Source organism: Lucilia cuprina, chromosome 2, assembly GCF_022045245.1.
Source record: "Lucilia cuprina isolate Lc7/37 chromosome 2, ASM2204524v1, whole genome shotgun sequence".
NCBI lineage: Eukaryota > Metazoa > Arthropoda > Insecta > Diptera > Calliphoridae > Lucilia > Lucilia cuprina.
This window is the reverse complement of record NC_060950.1, coordinates 21,021,525-21,040,083: the sequence shown is the minus strand read 5'-3', so window position 1 is coordinate 21,040,083 and position 18,559 is coordinate 21,021,525. Positions and strand designations below refer to the sequence as shown.

General features: G+C 28.8%; 1 protein-coding gene across 1 annotated transcript in view; it reads right to left on the bottom strand.

Annotated features, from left to right (window-relative positions):
- The window catches only part of LOC111678362, a 43,942-nt gene that overhangs the window by 10,367 nt on the left and 15,016 nt on the right, over positions 1-18,559 (bottom strand). Inside the window, exon 2 of the mRNA XM_023439659.2 lies at positions 2,543-3,306. Coding sequence (XP_023295427.2) covers positions 2,543-3,306 — 764 coding nt within the window. The remainder of the gene's footprint in view (positions 1-2,542; positions 3,307-18,559) is intronic.

The following is an 18,559-nucleotide window of genomic DNA, read 5'->3' as shown; positions in this document are numbered from 1 at the left end:
GAATGTTGAAAATTGGGTCAGGATAATTAAGGTTTGTACATGTTTTTAATAGAAAATAAAAACAGGAATGTAATTGAATCGTCAAAATGTTGTAATACACATAAAAATTTTAATAGTTGAAGGAAGAACTTTTATTAAAAGTTGGTATTTCTTTGTTTTCAAGTAAATTGAAATACATCATGTTCTTTTTATATCCATCATCTAAAGTTATGAAAATTACATTGAATTTGTCATTACGTTTGTAACGTATTATAAATATTTTGTAGATATAGAAAAGTATGTCCGCTCGTTCTTAAAGTGGTCGATCTGGTTAGAAGTTGTTACTCCAAATTGTATGTTTTATTTTGTCGAATTGCTAAGAGCATCGATAAATTGTTAAATTTTAATTAAAATGGAGTATTGAGTTTTGACTAGCCTATAGACTAGTATACTGACTAGACTAGTTCATAGATTAGGTAATAGACTAGTCATTTTTCTAAGCAAGGGTCCACTACACCACACCCCTATTCTGCATTTCGATTACGTTTACGCATTCGATCAAAAAAGGTATTCCAGGCAATTTCATTTCGTTGCAATGCTTTACGAATGTGTATTCTGCGTTACGATCGTACCTATGTTTTCCTCGTTCACACTAGGAAACTTTTTTGGGAAACTTTTGATTTTTGTGTGTGAGAGAAATAAATATCAACCATCTCTTTCTCTTACACACAAAATCAAAAGTTTCTCAACAAAAGTTTCCCAGTGTGAACCAGGTCTAATTTGTTTTTTATGTGGCGGTGAGTCGAATCGAAATGCAGAATACCAAAGTTGCCAAACGGAGAAATTGTCGATTCGAATTGAAATGCAGACTTGGGGCCATTAATCCTTAGATGCAGTCCATAGAATAATCCATAAACTAGAAAATATATTAGTTTATAGAGTAGTCCCTAGAGTAATCGATAGACTAGTCCTTGGAGAAGTCAAGAGACGATTCCTTAGATGAGGTCTTTCGAATTTAAGTTTGTCTGTTTTTGTACTCGTCTGCGTTTCAAGTTTTTACAAGTATAAAGTTTTAGAATATTGACTAGACTAGTTCATAGAGTAGTTAATAGATTAGTCAACTCTCTAGACAAGGGTCTACTACACCACAATATATTAATCTTTAGATGCAGCCCATAGAATAAACCAAAAATTCGAAAATATACTAGTTCATAGAGTAGTCAATAGACTAGTCTTTGTAGTAGTCAATAGATGATTCCTTAGATGAGGTATATCGAATTTAAAATATGTCTGTTTTTGTACTCGTCTGGGTTGCAAGTTTTTACAAGTCGTTCGCTTTCTAAAATTCTCTAGGTATTTTGTTGTTTTTCCGATTACTTTTTCCTTATTCTGTTTTTCAACATAATCATATCAGATCGTTGATTTTTACGTAAACAGTTTGAGAATTTAATAATACTTTTAGTAGGGATTTTACTTGATTCAATTATACAATGTAAACATACATAAATCCATTAAGTTCCAATAGTTGTCGGAATTGGATTTAAAAGCTTTAAATAACATGATCAGATAATAATCGATTAATAATTCAATTCACTATCAAGCTAAAACATATGATTTCATGATATCAATGTATTTTTTGGTCGTTCATTAAAACCAATTCCGACAATTGTTGGATTCTATGACAACACCGAATATCTTAATTTTAGCTCTTGTTAAGTCATTTTGGAAAGACAGTTATCTCAAAATGTACTTGTTTTGAGAATTTTCAGTTTGGTTAACCACAACCTGAAAGATGTTCACATCAGGATATCTGCTAGAGTTACATAGAAGTTGGTAGTTAGACCTGGTCCACAAAACAAACTATACCTTTGTATAGGAATCCAGATCGCTCAGACTTAGCTAATGAGTTTTATGGTCTCCCAAACCAATGCGGCAGTGAAACGTAAAACTCTTAAAGGCAAAGCGAATAGGACGGCCTGTTTGCCCTTAAGAGATAATGTCAATGACGCACGACGATCTTCCTTTACCCAGAACTGAATTATATGCTAGGAATCTTTTTTTGAAAAACTTTTTCTTAATTCTCGTTTAAAGTTTTCTTAGACCTGGTCCACTCTAGGAAACTTTTGTTGAGAAACTTTTTCTTAATTCTCTTTTGGAGTTTCCTTAATGTCTACATATAGAAACTTATGTTTCAGAAACTACGTATTAATTGTATTGATTTGTTGTTTCAGAATACGAGAAACTCCGTACCGGGAGAGAAATGAATGATATTCTTTCTCTTTCAAACAAAATCAAAAGTTTCGCAAAACAAGTTTCCTATTGTGGAACGGTACTTAATTGTATTGATTTGTTTTTATACGAATGAAAAGAACAAGTTTCCGAGTACGAGAAACTTCGTACCGCAATAGATATAAATGATATTTCCATCTCGTTCTCTCTCATGTAAAATCAAAAGTTTCCCAAAACAAGTTTTTTAGTGTGGACCGGCACTTACTTATATAAGTAGTCAGAATACTTATGTACGTAGTGATCTTTAAATTATCAAGTTAATAACATAACTTACCTCCTTAAAATGTGGATTATCCAAATAGAAATTATAAATTTTCTTATCCTGCAACTCTGGTCCATTATCATTACGATCCACTATTTGAATATTAATGTTTTTACGAAATTCTTTAAATTTTTTCTCTTCCACCTCAACGCGACAACTAACAGTAACCGTGAGATTTGTTTGATGCGTTGAATTCAATAACTCATAGTCCAAGGGAGCTCGTGTAAATAATAGATTATTTTTCAATATAAATAAATCGCTAGCATTTAAAAGATTATATGTTATATTCATATATGGACATAGATATTTAGCTGCTCTGGGATTTAAAGAACCTATCTGTATAGGTTTAAAATTCTGTTGATCCTCCTTAGTGGCCACATTAACATCTTCCAGTATGGTATAATGAGCCGAAGACCAAAAACATATATTTTCCATATTGGCACAATATTTTTGTTCGCTCAACGGTTTCAGTTCCAATGACATGTGTGGTATTTTTGTTACATCTTCGGTACTCTTACTGAGAGCGGTTAATATATATTTGGCTTTATCTTGAATGAGTTTATAATCATTTCGTATGAATACTTCTCCTGTGGTGCTATTTATGTTTAAAAGATCATTGTTTTCTAAACTGTAAACATAATCGGTGGCAACGCTGTTATTGCTGACCGCCAGGACTTGAAACTGTCCTATGGGTATTTTGGAGAATATACTTTGTGATTTTTCATTTAAGGGGAGATTTAATTGTATGGCCGACATGGGAAAGTAGACTTCGAAGGCTGAAAAGAGAGAAAATAGATGCACTTTTAATTTAAATTTAGATAGAGCAGACAGTTATGGGAATGTGGTTTTGAATAAGTTGAATAACAGTTTTGAAGTGAACTCTGAATGAATGAGGTGAACATTTAGATAGATAGATAGATAGATAGATAGATAGATAGATAGATAGATAGATAGATAGATAGATAGATAGATAGATAGATAGATAAATAGATAGATAGATAGATAGATAGATAGATAGATAGATAGATAGATAGATCGATAGATAGATAGATAGATAGATAGATAGATAGATAGATAGATAGATATATAGATATATAGATATATAGATAGATAGATAGATAGATCGACAGATAGATAGGTAGATAGATAGATAGATAGATAGATAGATAGATAGATAGATAGATAGATAGATAGATAGATAGATAGATAGATAGTAGATAGATAGATAGATAGATAGATAGATAGATAGATAGATAGATAGATAGATAGATAGATAGATAGATAGATAGATAGATAGATAGATAGATAGATAGATAGATAGATAGATAGATAGATAGATAGATAGATAGATAGATAGATAGATAGATAGATAGATAGATAGATAGATAGATAGATAGATAGATAGACAGATAGATAGATAGATAGATAGATAGATAGATAGATAGATAGATAGATAGATAGATAGATAGAAAGATAGATAGATAGATAGATAGATAGATAGATAGATAGATAGATAGATAGATAGATAGATAGATAGATAGATAGATAGATAGATAGATAGATAGATAGATAGATAGATAGATAGATAGATAGATAGATAGATAGATAGATAGATAGATAGATAGATAGATAGATAGATAGATAGATAGATAGATAGATAGATAGATAGATAGATAGATAGATAGATAGATAGATATATAGATAGATAGATAGATAGATAGATAGATAGATAGATAGATAGATAGATAGATAGATAGATAGATAGATAGATAGATATATAGATAGATCGATAGATAGAAAGATAGATAGATAGATACTTAAATTTCCTTTAAATGACCAATTTGATTGTTGATTGTTTAAATCTGCAGAGAAAGGGAGTGATGAAGTAACATCATTAATAAAATGGCAGTTAACTTCCCCATTTTATCCTTAAGTTGATAAACTTTTAGAGTTGGGGATATAATCAAATTCATATAGAAAATCTCATAATGAACCACTTCTATCTTCTTTTGTCACCCACTTTGTTTTATTTCCTATTTGATTTGATTTTATTATTAACTAGCTATACCCAGTGTGCTTCGCTACCCTCATCGTAATGGAATAAAATAAATATCATTATTGTAAATGTATATATATCTGCAATATCAAAAATTCCCCTTTTAGAGAACTCTTTAAGTTTGATTTTATGATTCTAGTCTCAATATTACAGAAAATTAGAAAAAACAGTTGATGAACGAAAAAGTTCCAGACAGTGCCTTTTTCGTTCAATTGGGATACTGCGGTTTAATTTTATGTTTATATATTCAATATTTTAGAAGGCTCTAAAAGTACCAGTACCAGTGAAGTACGAAAAAGTACCAAAGGACCTATTTTATTTAATTTCATATTCCTAAGTTCAATATTATAGAAAATTCAAAAAGTACCAGAAAATATTCCAGTTTAAATTTTCATTTACTCAAGTCCCTGATTGCTTTTAAAGATTCTAATTAACTCCGGGCTCCACATGCTTAATTTCATGTTTCTAGGATCAATTTTATAAAAAAGACAAAAAGTACCTTTTGAAGAACGCAAAAGTACCCTTTTATAGATTCTCATTTACTCCGGGCTCTACATGCTTAATTTCATGTTTCTAGGTTAAATTTTATAGAAAACTCAAAAAGTACCTTTTGTAGAACGAAACAGTACCAAAAAGTCTCATTTTATAGATTCTCATTTACTCCGGGCTCTACATGTTTAATTTCATGTTTCTAGGTTCAATATTATACAAAAATCCAAAAAGTACCATTTGAAGAACGAAAAAGTACCAAAAGTCCCCTTTTATAGGTTCTCACTTAATCCATCCTCTACATACTTAATTTCATGTTTCTAGGTTCAATATTATAGGAAATTCAAAAAGTACCTTTTGAAGAACGAAAAAATACCAAAAGTCCCCTTTTATAGATTCTCATTTACTCTGGGCTCTACATACTTAATTTCATGTTTCTAGGTTCAATATTAGAGGAAATTCAAAAAGTACCTTTTGAAGAACGAAAAAATACCAGTCCCCTTTTATAGATTCTCATAAAAAGTACCTCTTGTAGAACGAAACAGTACCAAAAAGTCTCCTTTTATATATTCTCATTTACTCCGGGCTCTACATGCTTAATTTCATGTTTCTAGGTTCAATATTATACAAAAATCCAAAAAGTACCTTTTGAAGAACGAAAAAGTACCAAAAGTCCCCTTTTATAGGTTCTCACTTAATCCATCCTCTACATACTTAATTTCATGTTTCTAGGTTCAATATTATAGGAAATTCAAAAAGTACCTTTTGAAGAACGAAAAAGTACCAAAAGTCCCCTTTTATAGGTTCTCACTTAATCCATCCTCTACATACTTAATTTCATGTTTCTAGGTTCAATATTATAGGAAATTCAAAAAGTACCTTTTGAAGAACGAAAAAATACCAAAAGTCCCCTTTTATAGATTCTCATTTACTCTGGGCTCTACATACTTAATTTCATGTTTCTAGGTTCAATATTAGAGGAAATTCAAAAAGTACCTTTTGAAGAACGAAAAAGTACCAAAAAGTCCCCTTTTATAGATTCTCATTTACTCCGGGCTCTACATGCTTAATTTCATGTTTCTAGGTTAAATTTTATAGAAAACTCAAAAAGTACCTTTTGTAGAACGAAACAGTACCAAAAAGTCTCATTTTATAGATTCTCATTTACTCCGGGCTCTACATGCTTAATTTCATGTTTCTAGGTTCAATATTATACAAAAATCCAAAAAGTACCTTTTGAAGAACGAAAAAGTACCAAAAGTCCCCTTTTATAGGTTCTCACTTAATCCATCCTCTACATACTTAATTTCATGTTTCTAGGTTCAATATTATAGGAAATTCAAAAAGTACCTTTTGAAGAACGAAAAATACCAAAAATACCAGTCCCCTTTTATAGATTCTCATAAAAAGTACCTTTTGTAGAACGAAACAGTACCAAAAAGTCTCCTTTTATATATTCTCATTTATTCCGGGCTCTACATGCTTAATTTCATGTTTCTAGGTTCAATATTATACAAAAATCCAAAAAGTACCTTTTGAAGAACGAAAAAGTACCAAAAGTCCCCTTTTATAGGTTCTCACTTAATCCATCCTCTACATACTTAATTTCATGTTTCTAGGTTCAATATTATAGGAAATTCAAAAAGTACCTTTTAAAGAACGAAAAAGTACCAAAAAGTCCCCTTTTATAGATTCTCATTTACTCCGGGCTCTACATGCTTAATTTCATTAACGAAATAAAAATTTTATTCCAAAATGTTGCAACATCGTAGTGGGAGCCCGTTATTACGTATTTATATGTATAAGTTAATAAACCAAAATCAGTGTTTTATGAAAAAAGTACCAAAAATAGGTACAATTTTCACCCCTTAAACATCCGAATAACCAAAAAGTACTAAATTTATATTTTTATTTTTTTGTCAAGTTATGAAGGAGTCAAAAATATTGTTTGAATGTTCACTGGTTTAAAAGATACATGGGGTGCAAAAAAAGTACCAAAATACAGTTTTTACCCGTTTATTCCCTAAAGGGGCCGAAATTGAAAAAAGTACCAGACACCTGTCCGCTTATTTTTTAAATGAACGACGATAAGCTTTAAACTATTTTTGTATCTTTTCTAGTTTAGGAGATATGAGGTTACCGATTTTACCCGTTTTTACCCTTTTTTACCCCCTAAACATTCGAATTTCCAAAAATCCCGTCTAAGTGGATCTATTTGGTGGGAGACCAACCCCCTGTCCAAATTTCAGCTCTTTAGCTTTAACCGTTTAGGCTGTGCGATGATGAATCAGTCAATCAGTCAGTCAGTCAGTCAGTCAGTCAGTCAGTCAGTAACGTTAGAATTTTATATATATAGATAATAAATTTTTTGTTTAGATTAACAGCGTGTGTGTGAGTATGTGTGCGTATATTTAAGTTTATTTTATTATTGACAATCATTTGATATGATTGTTTACACAAAAAAAAAAAAACTTGTGTATGGAAGCGTGTGTGTTCATCTGAATATAAATTAAAAAGAAAGTGATGTTTATTCATGCTTATGATTATCAAACTATCATACACAGACTTTATACATAATTATATATTAACAATAAGAAGGTCCAACAAATATCGTTAAATCTTTGGTTAACTCTATTAAAATGGTTTTTGCAATATCTTTTGTATTCATATGTATAATTTCTACATATATCCGATAACTTTGTATTCGATATAAAAAAATTAAAAGATATTGTTCCTGTTAGATATATATGTCTGTTTCCATAAGATATCAATACTCTTCTAAAAATTTTTTATTGTATCGTTCTTTTTTAATTCACATTTTTTGAGCAGTTCTAATATTTATATGTTTGTTCTATTACATATATGGTGTATTGATAATTTAATCAAAATTTGGGTTAATCACCAAAACACATACTATTCATTTTTATTTATCTTTCCTTATTATTTAGCACTCGATATTTATCTAAATAAAATGTTTGTCAACAATCCAAAGGATGCGCGCGAACAATATTTAATAATATTAAAAAATTCCATAGAAAAATAAACGCTAAGGGCCAAATTTTAGTTGAAGGACTAGAGATTAAATTAACATTAATCCTTGAAACTTGTTTTTGAGTACTCAATTAGTTAATTTTGTTAGCTAGTTTAAGCGAGGTGTGTGTGTGTGATAGGGGCTAGAAGTAAGATATCTAAATATATATTTAGATTATATATGTATAACCTAGTAATGCTTTGAATATGAGTTATATTCTTAAGGAATGCATAATTCGGAATTATAAAACTCCCAAGATATTTGGATCTAAAGGCAAATAAAGTGGCCCAGAGTTTAACTGTTTTTCTAAATGCTCTACATTCGTCTGAATCCGCACGTCGAATTATGTATAGCTGAGCTCGTAATCCAGTGTGTCCACTAAGAATACGTATCTCTTTAGCTTTAACCGTTTAGGCTGTGCGATGATGAATCAGTCAATCAGTCAGTCAGTCAGTCAGTCAGTCAGTCAGTAACGTTAGAATTTTATATATATAGATAATAAATTTTTTGTTTAGATTAACAGCGTGTGTGTGAGTATGTGTGCGTATATTTAAGTTTATTTTATTATTGACAATCATTTGATATGATTGTTTACACAAAAAAAAAAAAACTTGTGTATGGAAGCGTGTGTGTTCATCTGAATATAAATTAAAAAGAAAGTGATGTTTATTCATGCTTATGATTATCAAACTATCATACACAGACTTTATACATAATTATATATTAACAATAAGAAGGTCCAACAAATATCGTTAAATCTTTGGTTAACTCTATTAAAATGGTTTTTGCAATATCTTTTGTATTCATATGTATAATTTCTACATATATCCGATAACTTTGTATTCGATATAAAAAAATTAAAAGATATTGTTCCTGTTAGATATATATGTCTGTTTCCATAAGATATCAATACTCTTCTAAAAATTTTTTATTGTATCGTTCTTTTTTAATTCACATTTTTTGAGCAGTTCTAATATTTATATGTTTGTTCTATTACATATATGGTGTATTGATAATTTAATCAAAATTTGGGTTAATCACCAAAACACATACTATTCATTTTTATTTATCTTTCCTTATTATTTAGCACTCGATATTTATCTAAATAAAATGTTTGTCAACAATCCAAAGGATGCGCGCGAACAATATTTAATAATATTAAAAAATTCCATAGAAAAATAAACGCTAAGGGCCAAATTTTAGTTGAAGGACTAGAGATTAAATTAACATTAATCCTTGAAACTTGTTTTTGAGTACTCAATTAGTTAATTTTGTTAGCTAGTTTAAGCGAGGTGTGTGTGTGTGATAGGGGCTAGAAGTAAGATATCTAAATATATATTTAGATTATATATGTATAACCTAGTAATGCTTTGAATATGAGTTATATTCTTAAGGAATGCATAATTCGGAATTATAAAACTCCCAAGATATTTGGATCTAAAGGCAAATAAAGTGGCCCAGAGTTTAACTGTTTTTCTAAATGCTCTACATTCGTCTGAATCCGCACGTCGAATTATGTATAGCTGAGCTCGTAATCCAGTGTGTCCACTAAGAATACGTATCATTAAACTAACCTCAGACTTGCTTATATTTAGGCGGCTTCTCGTACTGCTTTCCTTGGGGTCACATCATAGGATCTTTGTGGTTCTATTCACCGTTTCATTATATCAAGAGGACTTATAGGGATCTCTTAGCCATATTTTTAATTCTGCCCTAGTTGCGTAATCTGAGTAGATCTCAGAACGGTCTACCATGCGCCCCTGAATCCTTCATAGTAGCCCCGTTTGTGGAATGATGGGCAGCATTGACTCAAGTCTAATATACACCCAGACAGGGAAAGAGCTATCACTAGTCTAAAGTCAATAGAAGGTAAAATAAATCTTCTGGATATACCGGAATTTAAACCCTTTTATGATGCCATGAAAAATTGCATTATTTAAAATGCAATCCTCATCATGTAATAACCAATTCAAGTGCATTTCTTAACCTCTTTAAGTCAGCGCTACTTCACAACTTAGATGGCCCTGTTGTTTCCGCAACAGCATCTAGAGACATATTTGGTAGTCCGAAATACCCAACAAAATGGATTAGGATCCCACTTTCATGAACTAATCTATGTGACAAAGGATGTAGGTATTTCTATCGGGTTCAGGAATCTAGCATATGCTGCTTTGTACACAGACCTATATAGACTAGGTATAGGATATATCAGTCCTTAAACCAACATTCTCTCCCCGCGATTTTGGGCATTAAACCCCAGCCACTATGTGGATCCCGTTCACCAGGTTAATTTCCTCGAGTTGCCTTCCCTTTAAAGCTATCACATTTGCTACCGACTACTGCCGAGTGATATGGTCTAAGCGCCTTTTTACATCCAATAGGGTCTTATATTAACATTTTTCATCTGATACGACCCTAATTGTCATCTGGTGTTCGGTAAAAATGATAAGACCTGTTTGCACTTTATGTAATCTAAACCAAATGCATTACATTATTGATCGTACGTCTGCCGGGAAGCTAATGTTGTGAATAGGTATTTATGTATATATACATCTATTTCAGAGTCTTTAATATAGTACCTCAGTCCCAATTTTTCTTAATTTTACATATAATTTTAAAGCAAGTTAAATAGTTAGACAAAAATTTTCGAAAAAAACGTTTTGTTTCGACTATTTTACCGGAAACTGTGTAAAACAGCTACCCATACATATGTATTTAAATTAGTTAAAAAAATATTTTACATTAAAAAAGGTGTAAAATTTAATGAAATATAACACCTTTCAATGGAAACACATAAACAAATTTAACCCTAAAAATGATTGTTTATTTAAGTAGTATAAGTATGACCAAATTTATTCATCACGATGACATGTATGAGACACATATTTTAAGCCATCAAATTTTCACTTTTATTTAGTCTAATGAAAAGTACGCCTGTTTAACAACGAACAACAATGTTTACACTAAACAATTTAATTAATAACCATTAACAAATTCCCAAAACGTCTTTTGTAATTTACACAAACAAAAAGAAAATACAAAAATTCACCATACTGCTAACAAACTGTTAATAATTTTGTCCAACAGACCCTCACACATATCAGTCTACTTTTTTTTTGCAATATTTAACCATGGAATGGAATTTCCCAGAACTGTTTGGTGGGCTAAACTTTTAAGGAGAGATAAATAAGTAAAATATTTGTAATGGAGCAAAGCACTGACGTAATTATTTAAATATGAGAAATAACATAAAAGAAGAATTTGTTTGCTAAAATAAACAAATATTAAATATTTCATTGTCACTGTCTGCTGTTGAACAAAAATTTAAAAGTGTATTTATACAAAACACACCGATGTAGGTGTTACAAACATCAGCACAATACTGTTCATCCTATTGTTGTGATGTCTTTAAGGCACTTAAGTAATGATCAAATAATAACCTTATGTAAACCTTGTAATCAAACTATAGGTTACAATTTTGAAGATATGTAATTCTATGAAATTTATTATACGTTACATTTTTTGTCCGATGATCTTGTCTGAAATCGGTCCACTATTTCATCGAGGCTCTATTTCTATCTATCTATCTATCTATCTATCTATCTATCTATCTATCTATCTATCTATCTATCTATCTATCTATCTATCTATCTATCTATCTATCTATCTATCTATCTATCTATCTATCTATCTATCTATCTATCTATCTATCTATCTATCTATCTATCTATCTATCTATCTATCTATCTATCTATCTATCTATCTATCTATCTATCTATCTATCTATCTATCTATGTATCTATGTATCTATGTATCTATGTATATATGTATGTATGTATGTATGTATGTATGTATGTATGTATCTATGTATCTATGTATCTATGTATCTATGTATCTATCTATCTATCTATCTATCTATCTATCTATCTATCTATCTATCTATCTATCTATCTATCTATCTATCTATCTATCTAACCATAAAACCACAAAAATAACCTCTTTACTGCGCTTTGTGAATTGGAGAAGAAAGTAAATGTTGACTGTGAAAATATCAATAATCATGCTACAGCTGACAATGACGTTGACAATATAATAAATAACAAAAAATTCAAATAGTTAATTACTTACTTATCAATGAACTTCAATAAATAGTAACAAACAGTATTACTATCAGTTCAAATAAAAAAGAAAATAAATATTTAGATTTGGATATTCTAAATCGAAATTAAATACAAATATTTCAATGGAAAATTATGTGGAAAATAAACAAATGCACAAATCAAGTAGGATTAATTTAATCCTATGACAATATACAAATTTTTCTAACTCACTGAATACAATAAATATGTGTTATTAAAAAAAATAAAGTTCGAAATAAAAATCCAAAATTTACTAATTATTTTTGATTAATTTTATACAATTCACATTTATTAATTTCTTCGATACTCAATTAAAGTTCTTGTATTTATTTCTTACATAAACCAGCATACACATACACTTTACTCATACACACATTTATATATGTGAGTTCAAAATAAATCTAGCATTTCCGGTTCCGTTCACTCCCACTTTTTCGTTTATTATTTTTCCTTTTTCTGCATGAAAAATAACGAATGAAACCAACAAATAAGTTGCAATCTATTGGCGTCATATTGTCGTCATAAGTATTTTCTGTATTAATAGTTTTTGTTGTTGTTGTTGGTGTTGCTGTCTAAGATGTCATCAGGGATCAGAAGAACGAACTACCGCATTCTATTTTTTCTTAAGTGTCTTCTATAATATGTACGTTCTATTTTGTGGCCAAGTGATATATATTAAGTGACTAAGTTTAAATAGAGTTTGTGGAAGATGAACAAAAAAAAACAGCAAAATATCTTCACGCACATCACTCAAAATAACAACATAAATACATACTAACTCGTATTCGTATTTAAAATTTATCCTCGTTAGAAAACACTTTTCCATTTCCACATTTACACTTACATACATTGGCAATAATATTTTAGATAGAAAAAGAAAATGATGATAAAAATAAAAGAAAACATACTAAATAAAAAAGATAAAATTCATAATTGAATATTTACTTAAAAAAAAGTTTAACCATTCCAGCTGGGTTGTTATGTAGCGCCATAAATAACTCCCACTAATATTATGTCACATTCCAACATAAACACTTACAAAACAATAAACACATTCACATGACAGTGTGTGAGAAAAGTGTGTAGACCGGTGTCATCTTCAAAGCGTCTATCATATTAGAAAGGATATTGAGCAAAGTAGTTCTTAGGTTCCCATGGAGCTAATTGAACTTGGAAAAGATCTACAGATCCGAAAGCTCAGATTATTATCAGATTATTATAAATTCCCCTTCACCCGTGGATCCGCGCCTGATATAGACTGTCCATTCACACGGTTGTGAGATATTTTTTTGACAATAATTTTATTTTAAGTTCAAACGGTGGTCACAATTGTCAGACTTTAGTTTAGTTTACATTTTTCCGTTTTTGTTTTTTATGTAATAATGATGTCATTGCCAGATGTTAAAACTAGCTCATCTGACAATGTCTAACAATTTGGGAATTATAAAGAAGTGTGTCAAATTTTGTTGACAATTTCTCTGACATATTTCCAGGAAAAAATTTTAAATTTACACGATTGTAAGATATTTTCCCTAAATTGCTCTGACAATATTGGTAGATCTGACAACTATATAGGCTTAGCTTAAAATCTGACAAGTACGTGTTCAAAGCTTTACAGAATTGATTAGGTTGAGTGAGAAAAATGTTCAGAAAATTTCGAACAGCCGTGTGACATTAAAAATTTTTGCCTTTCAACGTTGTCAGAAAAGGCATTGTCAGTATGTTGTCAAACAATAAATTGACAGACATCTTACAATTATACGATTAAGATAATTGCCTGACATTTTCTATAGTCAGATGTGCGTAGTGTACATTAAAAGAAACAAACAAATGTGTAGTAATAGTGAAACATTACTGGCTAAGTCTAACCACGGATCTGGCAACTTCAGCCATACGACATTACGAACTTATTTTTATTTATTTATTTTGTAAGTTTTTCTTACTGAAAATGTTCCTGTTGCTTACAATTTGTTTGGTAATTAAAAAGTAGTGTGTTTACAGATTTTCTGACAACCTTGTAGACTTAGCATAAAATCTGACAACCATGTATTATAGCTTTAAAGGATGTGATTAGTTTGTGTCAGAAGAATTTTCAGAAAATTTCTAAAAATTGCCTTGCAACGTTGTCGGAATATCGTCAAACAGTAAATTGACAGACATCTTACAATTACGTAAACATATTACGTTGTCACTACCCGTTCATTATAAGATAAATGCCTGACAATTTTTATAGTTAGATGTGCAATTTTTATGCATCTGACAATGATAACATTGTCAAATACGTATTGATAACAATGTACATTAAAAAAAGAAACAAATGTGTAGTAAAAGTGAAACATTTCTGGCTAAGTCTTACCATTGATCTGGCAACTTTAGTCATACGAACTTAGTTCTTTTGACAAATACATATATTCTTTGTCAAATTGTAAGGTTTTCTTACTGAAAAATTACCTGTTGCTTACAATATTTTGTTGTTAGTACATAACCACATCTGACAACCGTGTATACAGCCTATAAAGATGTTCGGGAAGTTCTTAGCCATTAGATCATATCGCTAATGGAAATATGATCGGACGAGAAGCAAAAGAACATAAATAATCTCACTGATTCGTTCTAAAAGACCTCATGCATATGTTTTACGTTCACATTGCTTTTTAAAGCGAATACAAAATTCTATATATACTTTTGTTACACACTGTACGAATACAAGTGTTTTTAAAGGAAGAGATGTTGTTTTTGTTGCTGTTGGTGTTGTACCCATTGTACGGAAGTACTAAAGTTATTTATTGTATACCGTCATTATATCTTATATTCTAGTCTTTTGTATTTTAGTTTGAATGTCTTTTATGCAGCAGTGTCGAGAGAAAAAAAAAGATTTCAGCTTTGATAAATTTAAATTTACTCGCATAATAAAATACAATTGTGAATAAAAAATGTATTTAAATAGTTAAGTTCTTTTTTTTATTTCATTTTAATATATATATATTTTTTTCATTCCAAAGGACACGTCCATACAAAACTGTTTATATTAACAGTTGTGTAAATAATACATAAATGTGAATGTAAATGAATGGGATGGATGGGAGTGTGTGGATTAGGTGGAGGAAGAAGTATGAGTGTAATAATATATTGAATAATAACTGTTTATTTAAACATTATGATTTTTTATACAATTTGATTAAAGAGGGAGTTTTAAATACAAGAACAATATTCATGGCGACTAGGAAACAAATTATATACAATATTTTACAAATTTAAAATTATAATTGAACTCAAAAAAAGGATATGTTCTTATCCTGATTTATTTTTTCATTGAGTCTTTTTAAGTTTGCTAATTGTTTGTTAATTTTTCCTATTGGGTCGCCAATTGCAATCTTTTGGTCAATTCTAACTTTTCACCATAACTAAACTTTCATTTTTTTCTTATTTCAAACAACACAAATCATTTATTACAAACAAAAAATAAAAGAAAAGAGTATGAAAAAGAAACTTCTTAATTTCCGCACAAATTAAATATTTATTTTTTGCAGACAATGAAACGAATAAAAGAAAACGAATTGTGTCGGAAATGGAACATAAACAACAATGCATTACAAACAGAATCAGAATTCTACTCTCTTTCGTACAACAAGAAATAAAAGATTTTATTTGTTTTGATTATGAAAGGAAAGAAAAAATAATAATAACGTAATCATACAAATACAAATATGGTCTGATGAATTTTTGACGCATCTAAGTGTTTTTAATATGATGAATTTTCAAATGCAATTTTACTAAAGGGAAAAGTTTATAAAAAATAATTGATAATTATCGATTTTATACTATTGTTATAGCTATGTTGTTTTTAAATGGTGCATAAACAGATTTCTTCTCAATAGAATTCTTTCAATACATTAAAATATTTGTGATTGTTTTCAATTCTAAATCCCAAGATTTTATAATGTAAAATGACTTTGATGAAATTCAGTTATTTTTTTTCAAAATTTCAAAATATATATATATATATATATATATATATATATATATATATATATATTATATATATATATATATATATATATATATATATATATATATATATATATATATAATATATATATATATATATATATATTATAATATAATATATATATATATCTTATTATATATATATATTATATATATATTATATTTTATATATAAGATAGATAGATAGATAGATATATAGATATATAGATAGATAGATAGATATATAGATAGATAGATAGATAGATAGATAGATATATAGATAGATAGATAGATAGATAGATAGATATATAGATAGATAGATAGATCGCTAGATAGATAGATAGATAAATAGATAGATAGATAGATAGATAGATAGATAGATCGATAGATATATAGATAGATAGACAGATAGATAGTTAGATAGATAGACAGCAAGATAGATAGATAGATAGATAGATAGATAGATAGATAGAAAGATAGATAGGATTGAGCTACTCTTTATACGATTAGAATTTCGTATATTTTTGAGATATCGCGTCATTAAGTATGAAAAATTCCTTTTTTGGCCATTTTAGAGACTTATATATAATATATATATATATATATTATATATATATATATATATATATATATATATATAATATATATATATATATATATATATAGTATATATTATATATATATATATAATATAATATATAGATATATAGATAGATAGATAGATAGATATATAGATAGATAGATAGATATATAGATAGATAGATAGATAGATAGATAGATATATAGATAGATAGATAGATAGATCGCTAGATAGATAGATAGATAGATAGATAGACAGATAGATAGATAGATAGATAGATAGATAAATAGATAGATAGATAGATAGATAGATAGATAGATCGATAGATATATAGATAGATAGACAGATAGATAGTTAGATAGATAGACAGAAAGATAGATAGATAGATAGATAGATAGATAGATAGATAGATAGATAGATAGATAGATAGATAGATAGATAGATAGATAGATAGATAGATAGATAGATAGAAAGATAGATAGATAGGATTGAGCTACTCTTTATACGATTAGAATTTCGTATATTTTTGAGATATCGCGTCATTAAGTATGAAAAATTCCTTTTTTGGCCATTTTAGAGACTTATAACTTATTTATTAAATAATCATGTTTAACCTGTGTTATATGTATATGCGTTCTCTAGATATTTTAATTCCCTACCCATATGTATATCAGCATAAACCGAGACATAAACATAATTGTTCCCTAGTCAAGGATTTCCGTAAAAAAAAACAACTTTTAGTTTTAGTTTTAATAAGATTACGACAAGTTTATATGTGATTTGTTAACAATGCAAAAAGAAAAAAAACAAAAAGAAAACAATGTGGACAAGACATCCTACTCTTACTCCTACTTGTGCTTTAAAACAGTTAAACACTCCTAGTACTTATACCATGTTCAATTTGCATTAAAGTGTTTTTTGTTTTTTTTTTTTTGTATTGTAATATTTTTTTATTGGAACTTTCGAATATACAAGTTGGCTGACTAAGGTCAAGATGTATAATTTTTTTTGTTTTTAATGTATGTTTTTTGTTTCACTTTTCTGACTCTTTGGAAAGTAGAAGTAAAAGTTGTATAAGTAAACTTGAAAAGAATACTATTGTAAAAAGAAAATCTCAAAAACAATGTAAAATGTGAAGAGTTTTATCTCTTCATTAAATATTAGGGTTTAAACTAAGAGATTTAATTTGAAAGCCCCCTTAATATACAATCATGTTCAATGAAACCACTGCAATATACAAATTATTTTACTTTTTCTTTTGACAATCTAATAATAACGTTATGTAGAGTATTTTTACTTTTTTACAGAAAGTTGTTCTTATAAAAACAACATCACAAGACAAAAATCTATATTGGGGAAAAATACTAAACGTAAAAAAAACACAACATGACAACACTGTTAAATGACTCATGTGGATGCTGACTGGATGTTAGTATTTTAAACGAATATTAAATGGCAAAAACAAACATGTAGATTAAAAGCAATAAATCTAAACATTTTCTATGGTTTTTCACAAATTTCACAAAAAGTAATTTGAAATTTTCTTTTGCCAAATGAAAACTTTAATAACAATTTAATGATGCAATAGTTTGTAACAAAACTTGTAATTAGTGGTAATTTCTTATTCTCATCATACTCGTATTACAACAACAGGTCATCAGCACCAGCACTTTATTTGTTTCCTTGTCATGGTGAAAATCTCGATGTATAAAAAAAAACAAAAACTAATGAAGATTAATTAAAAGCC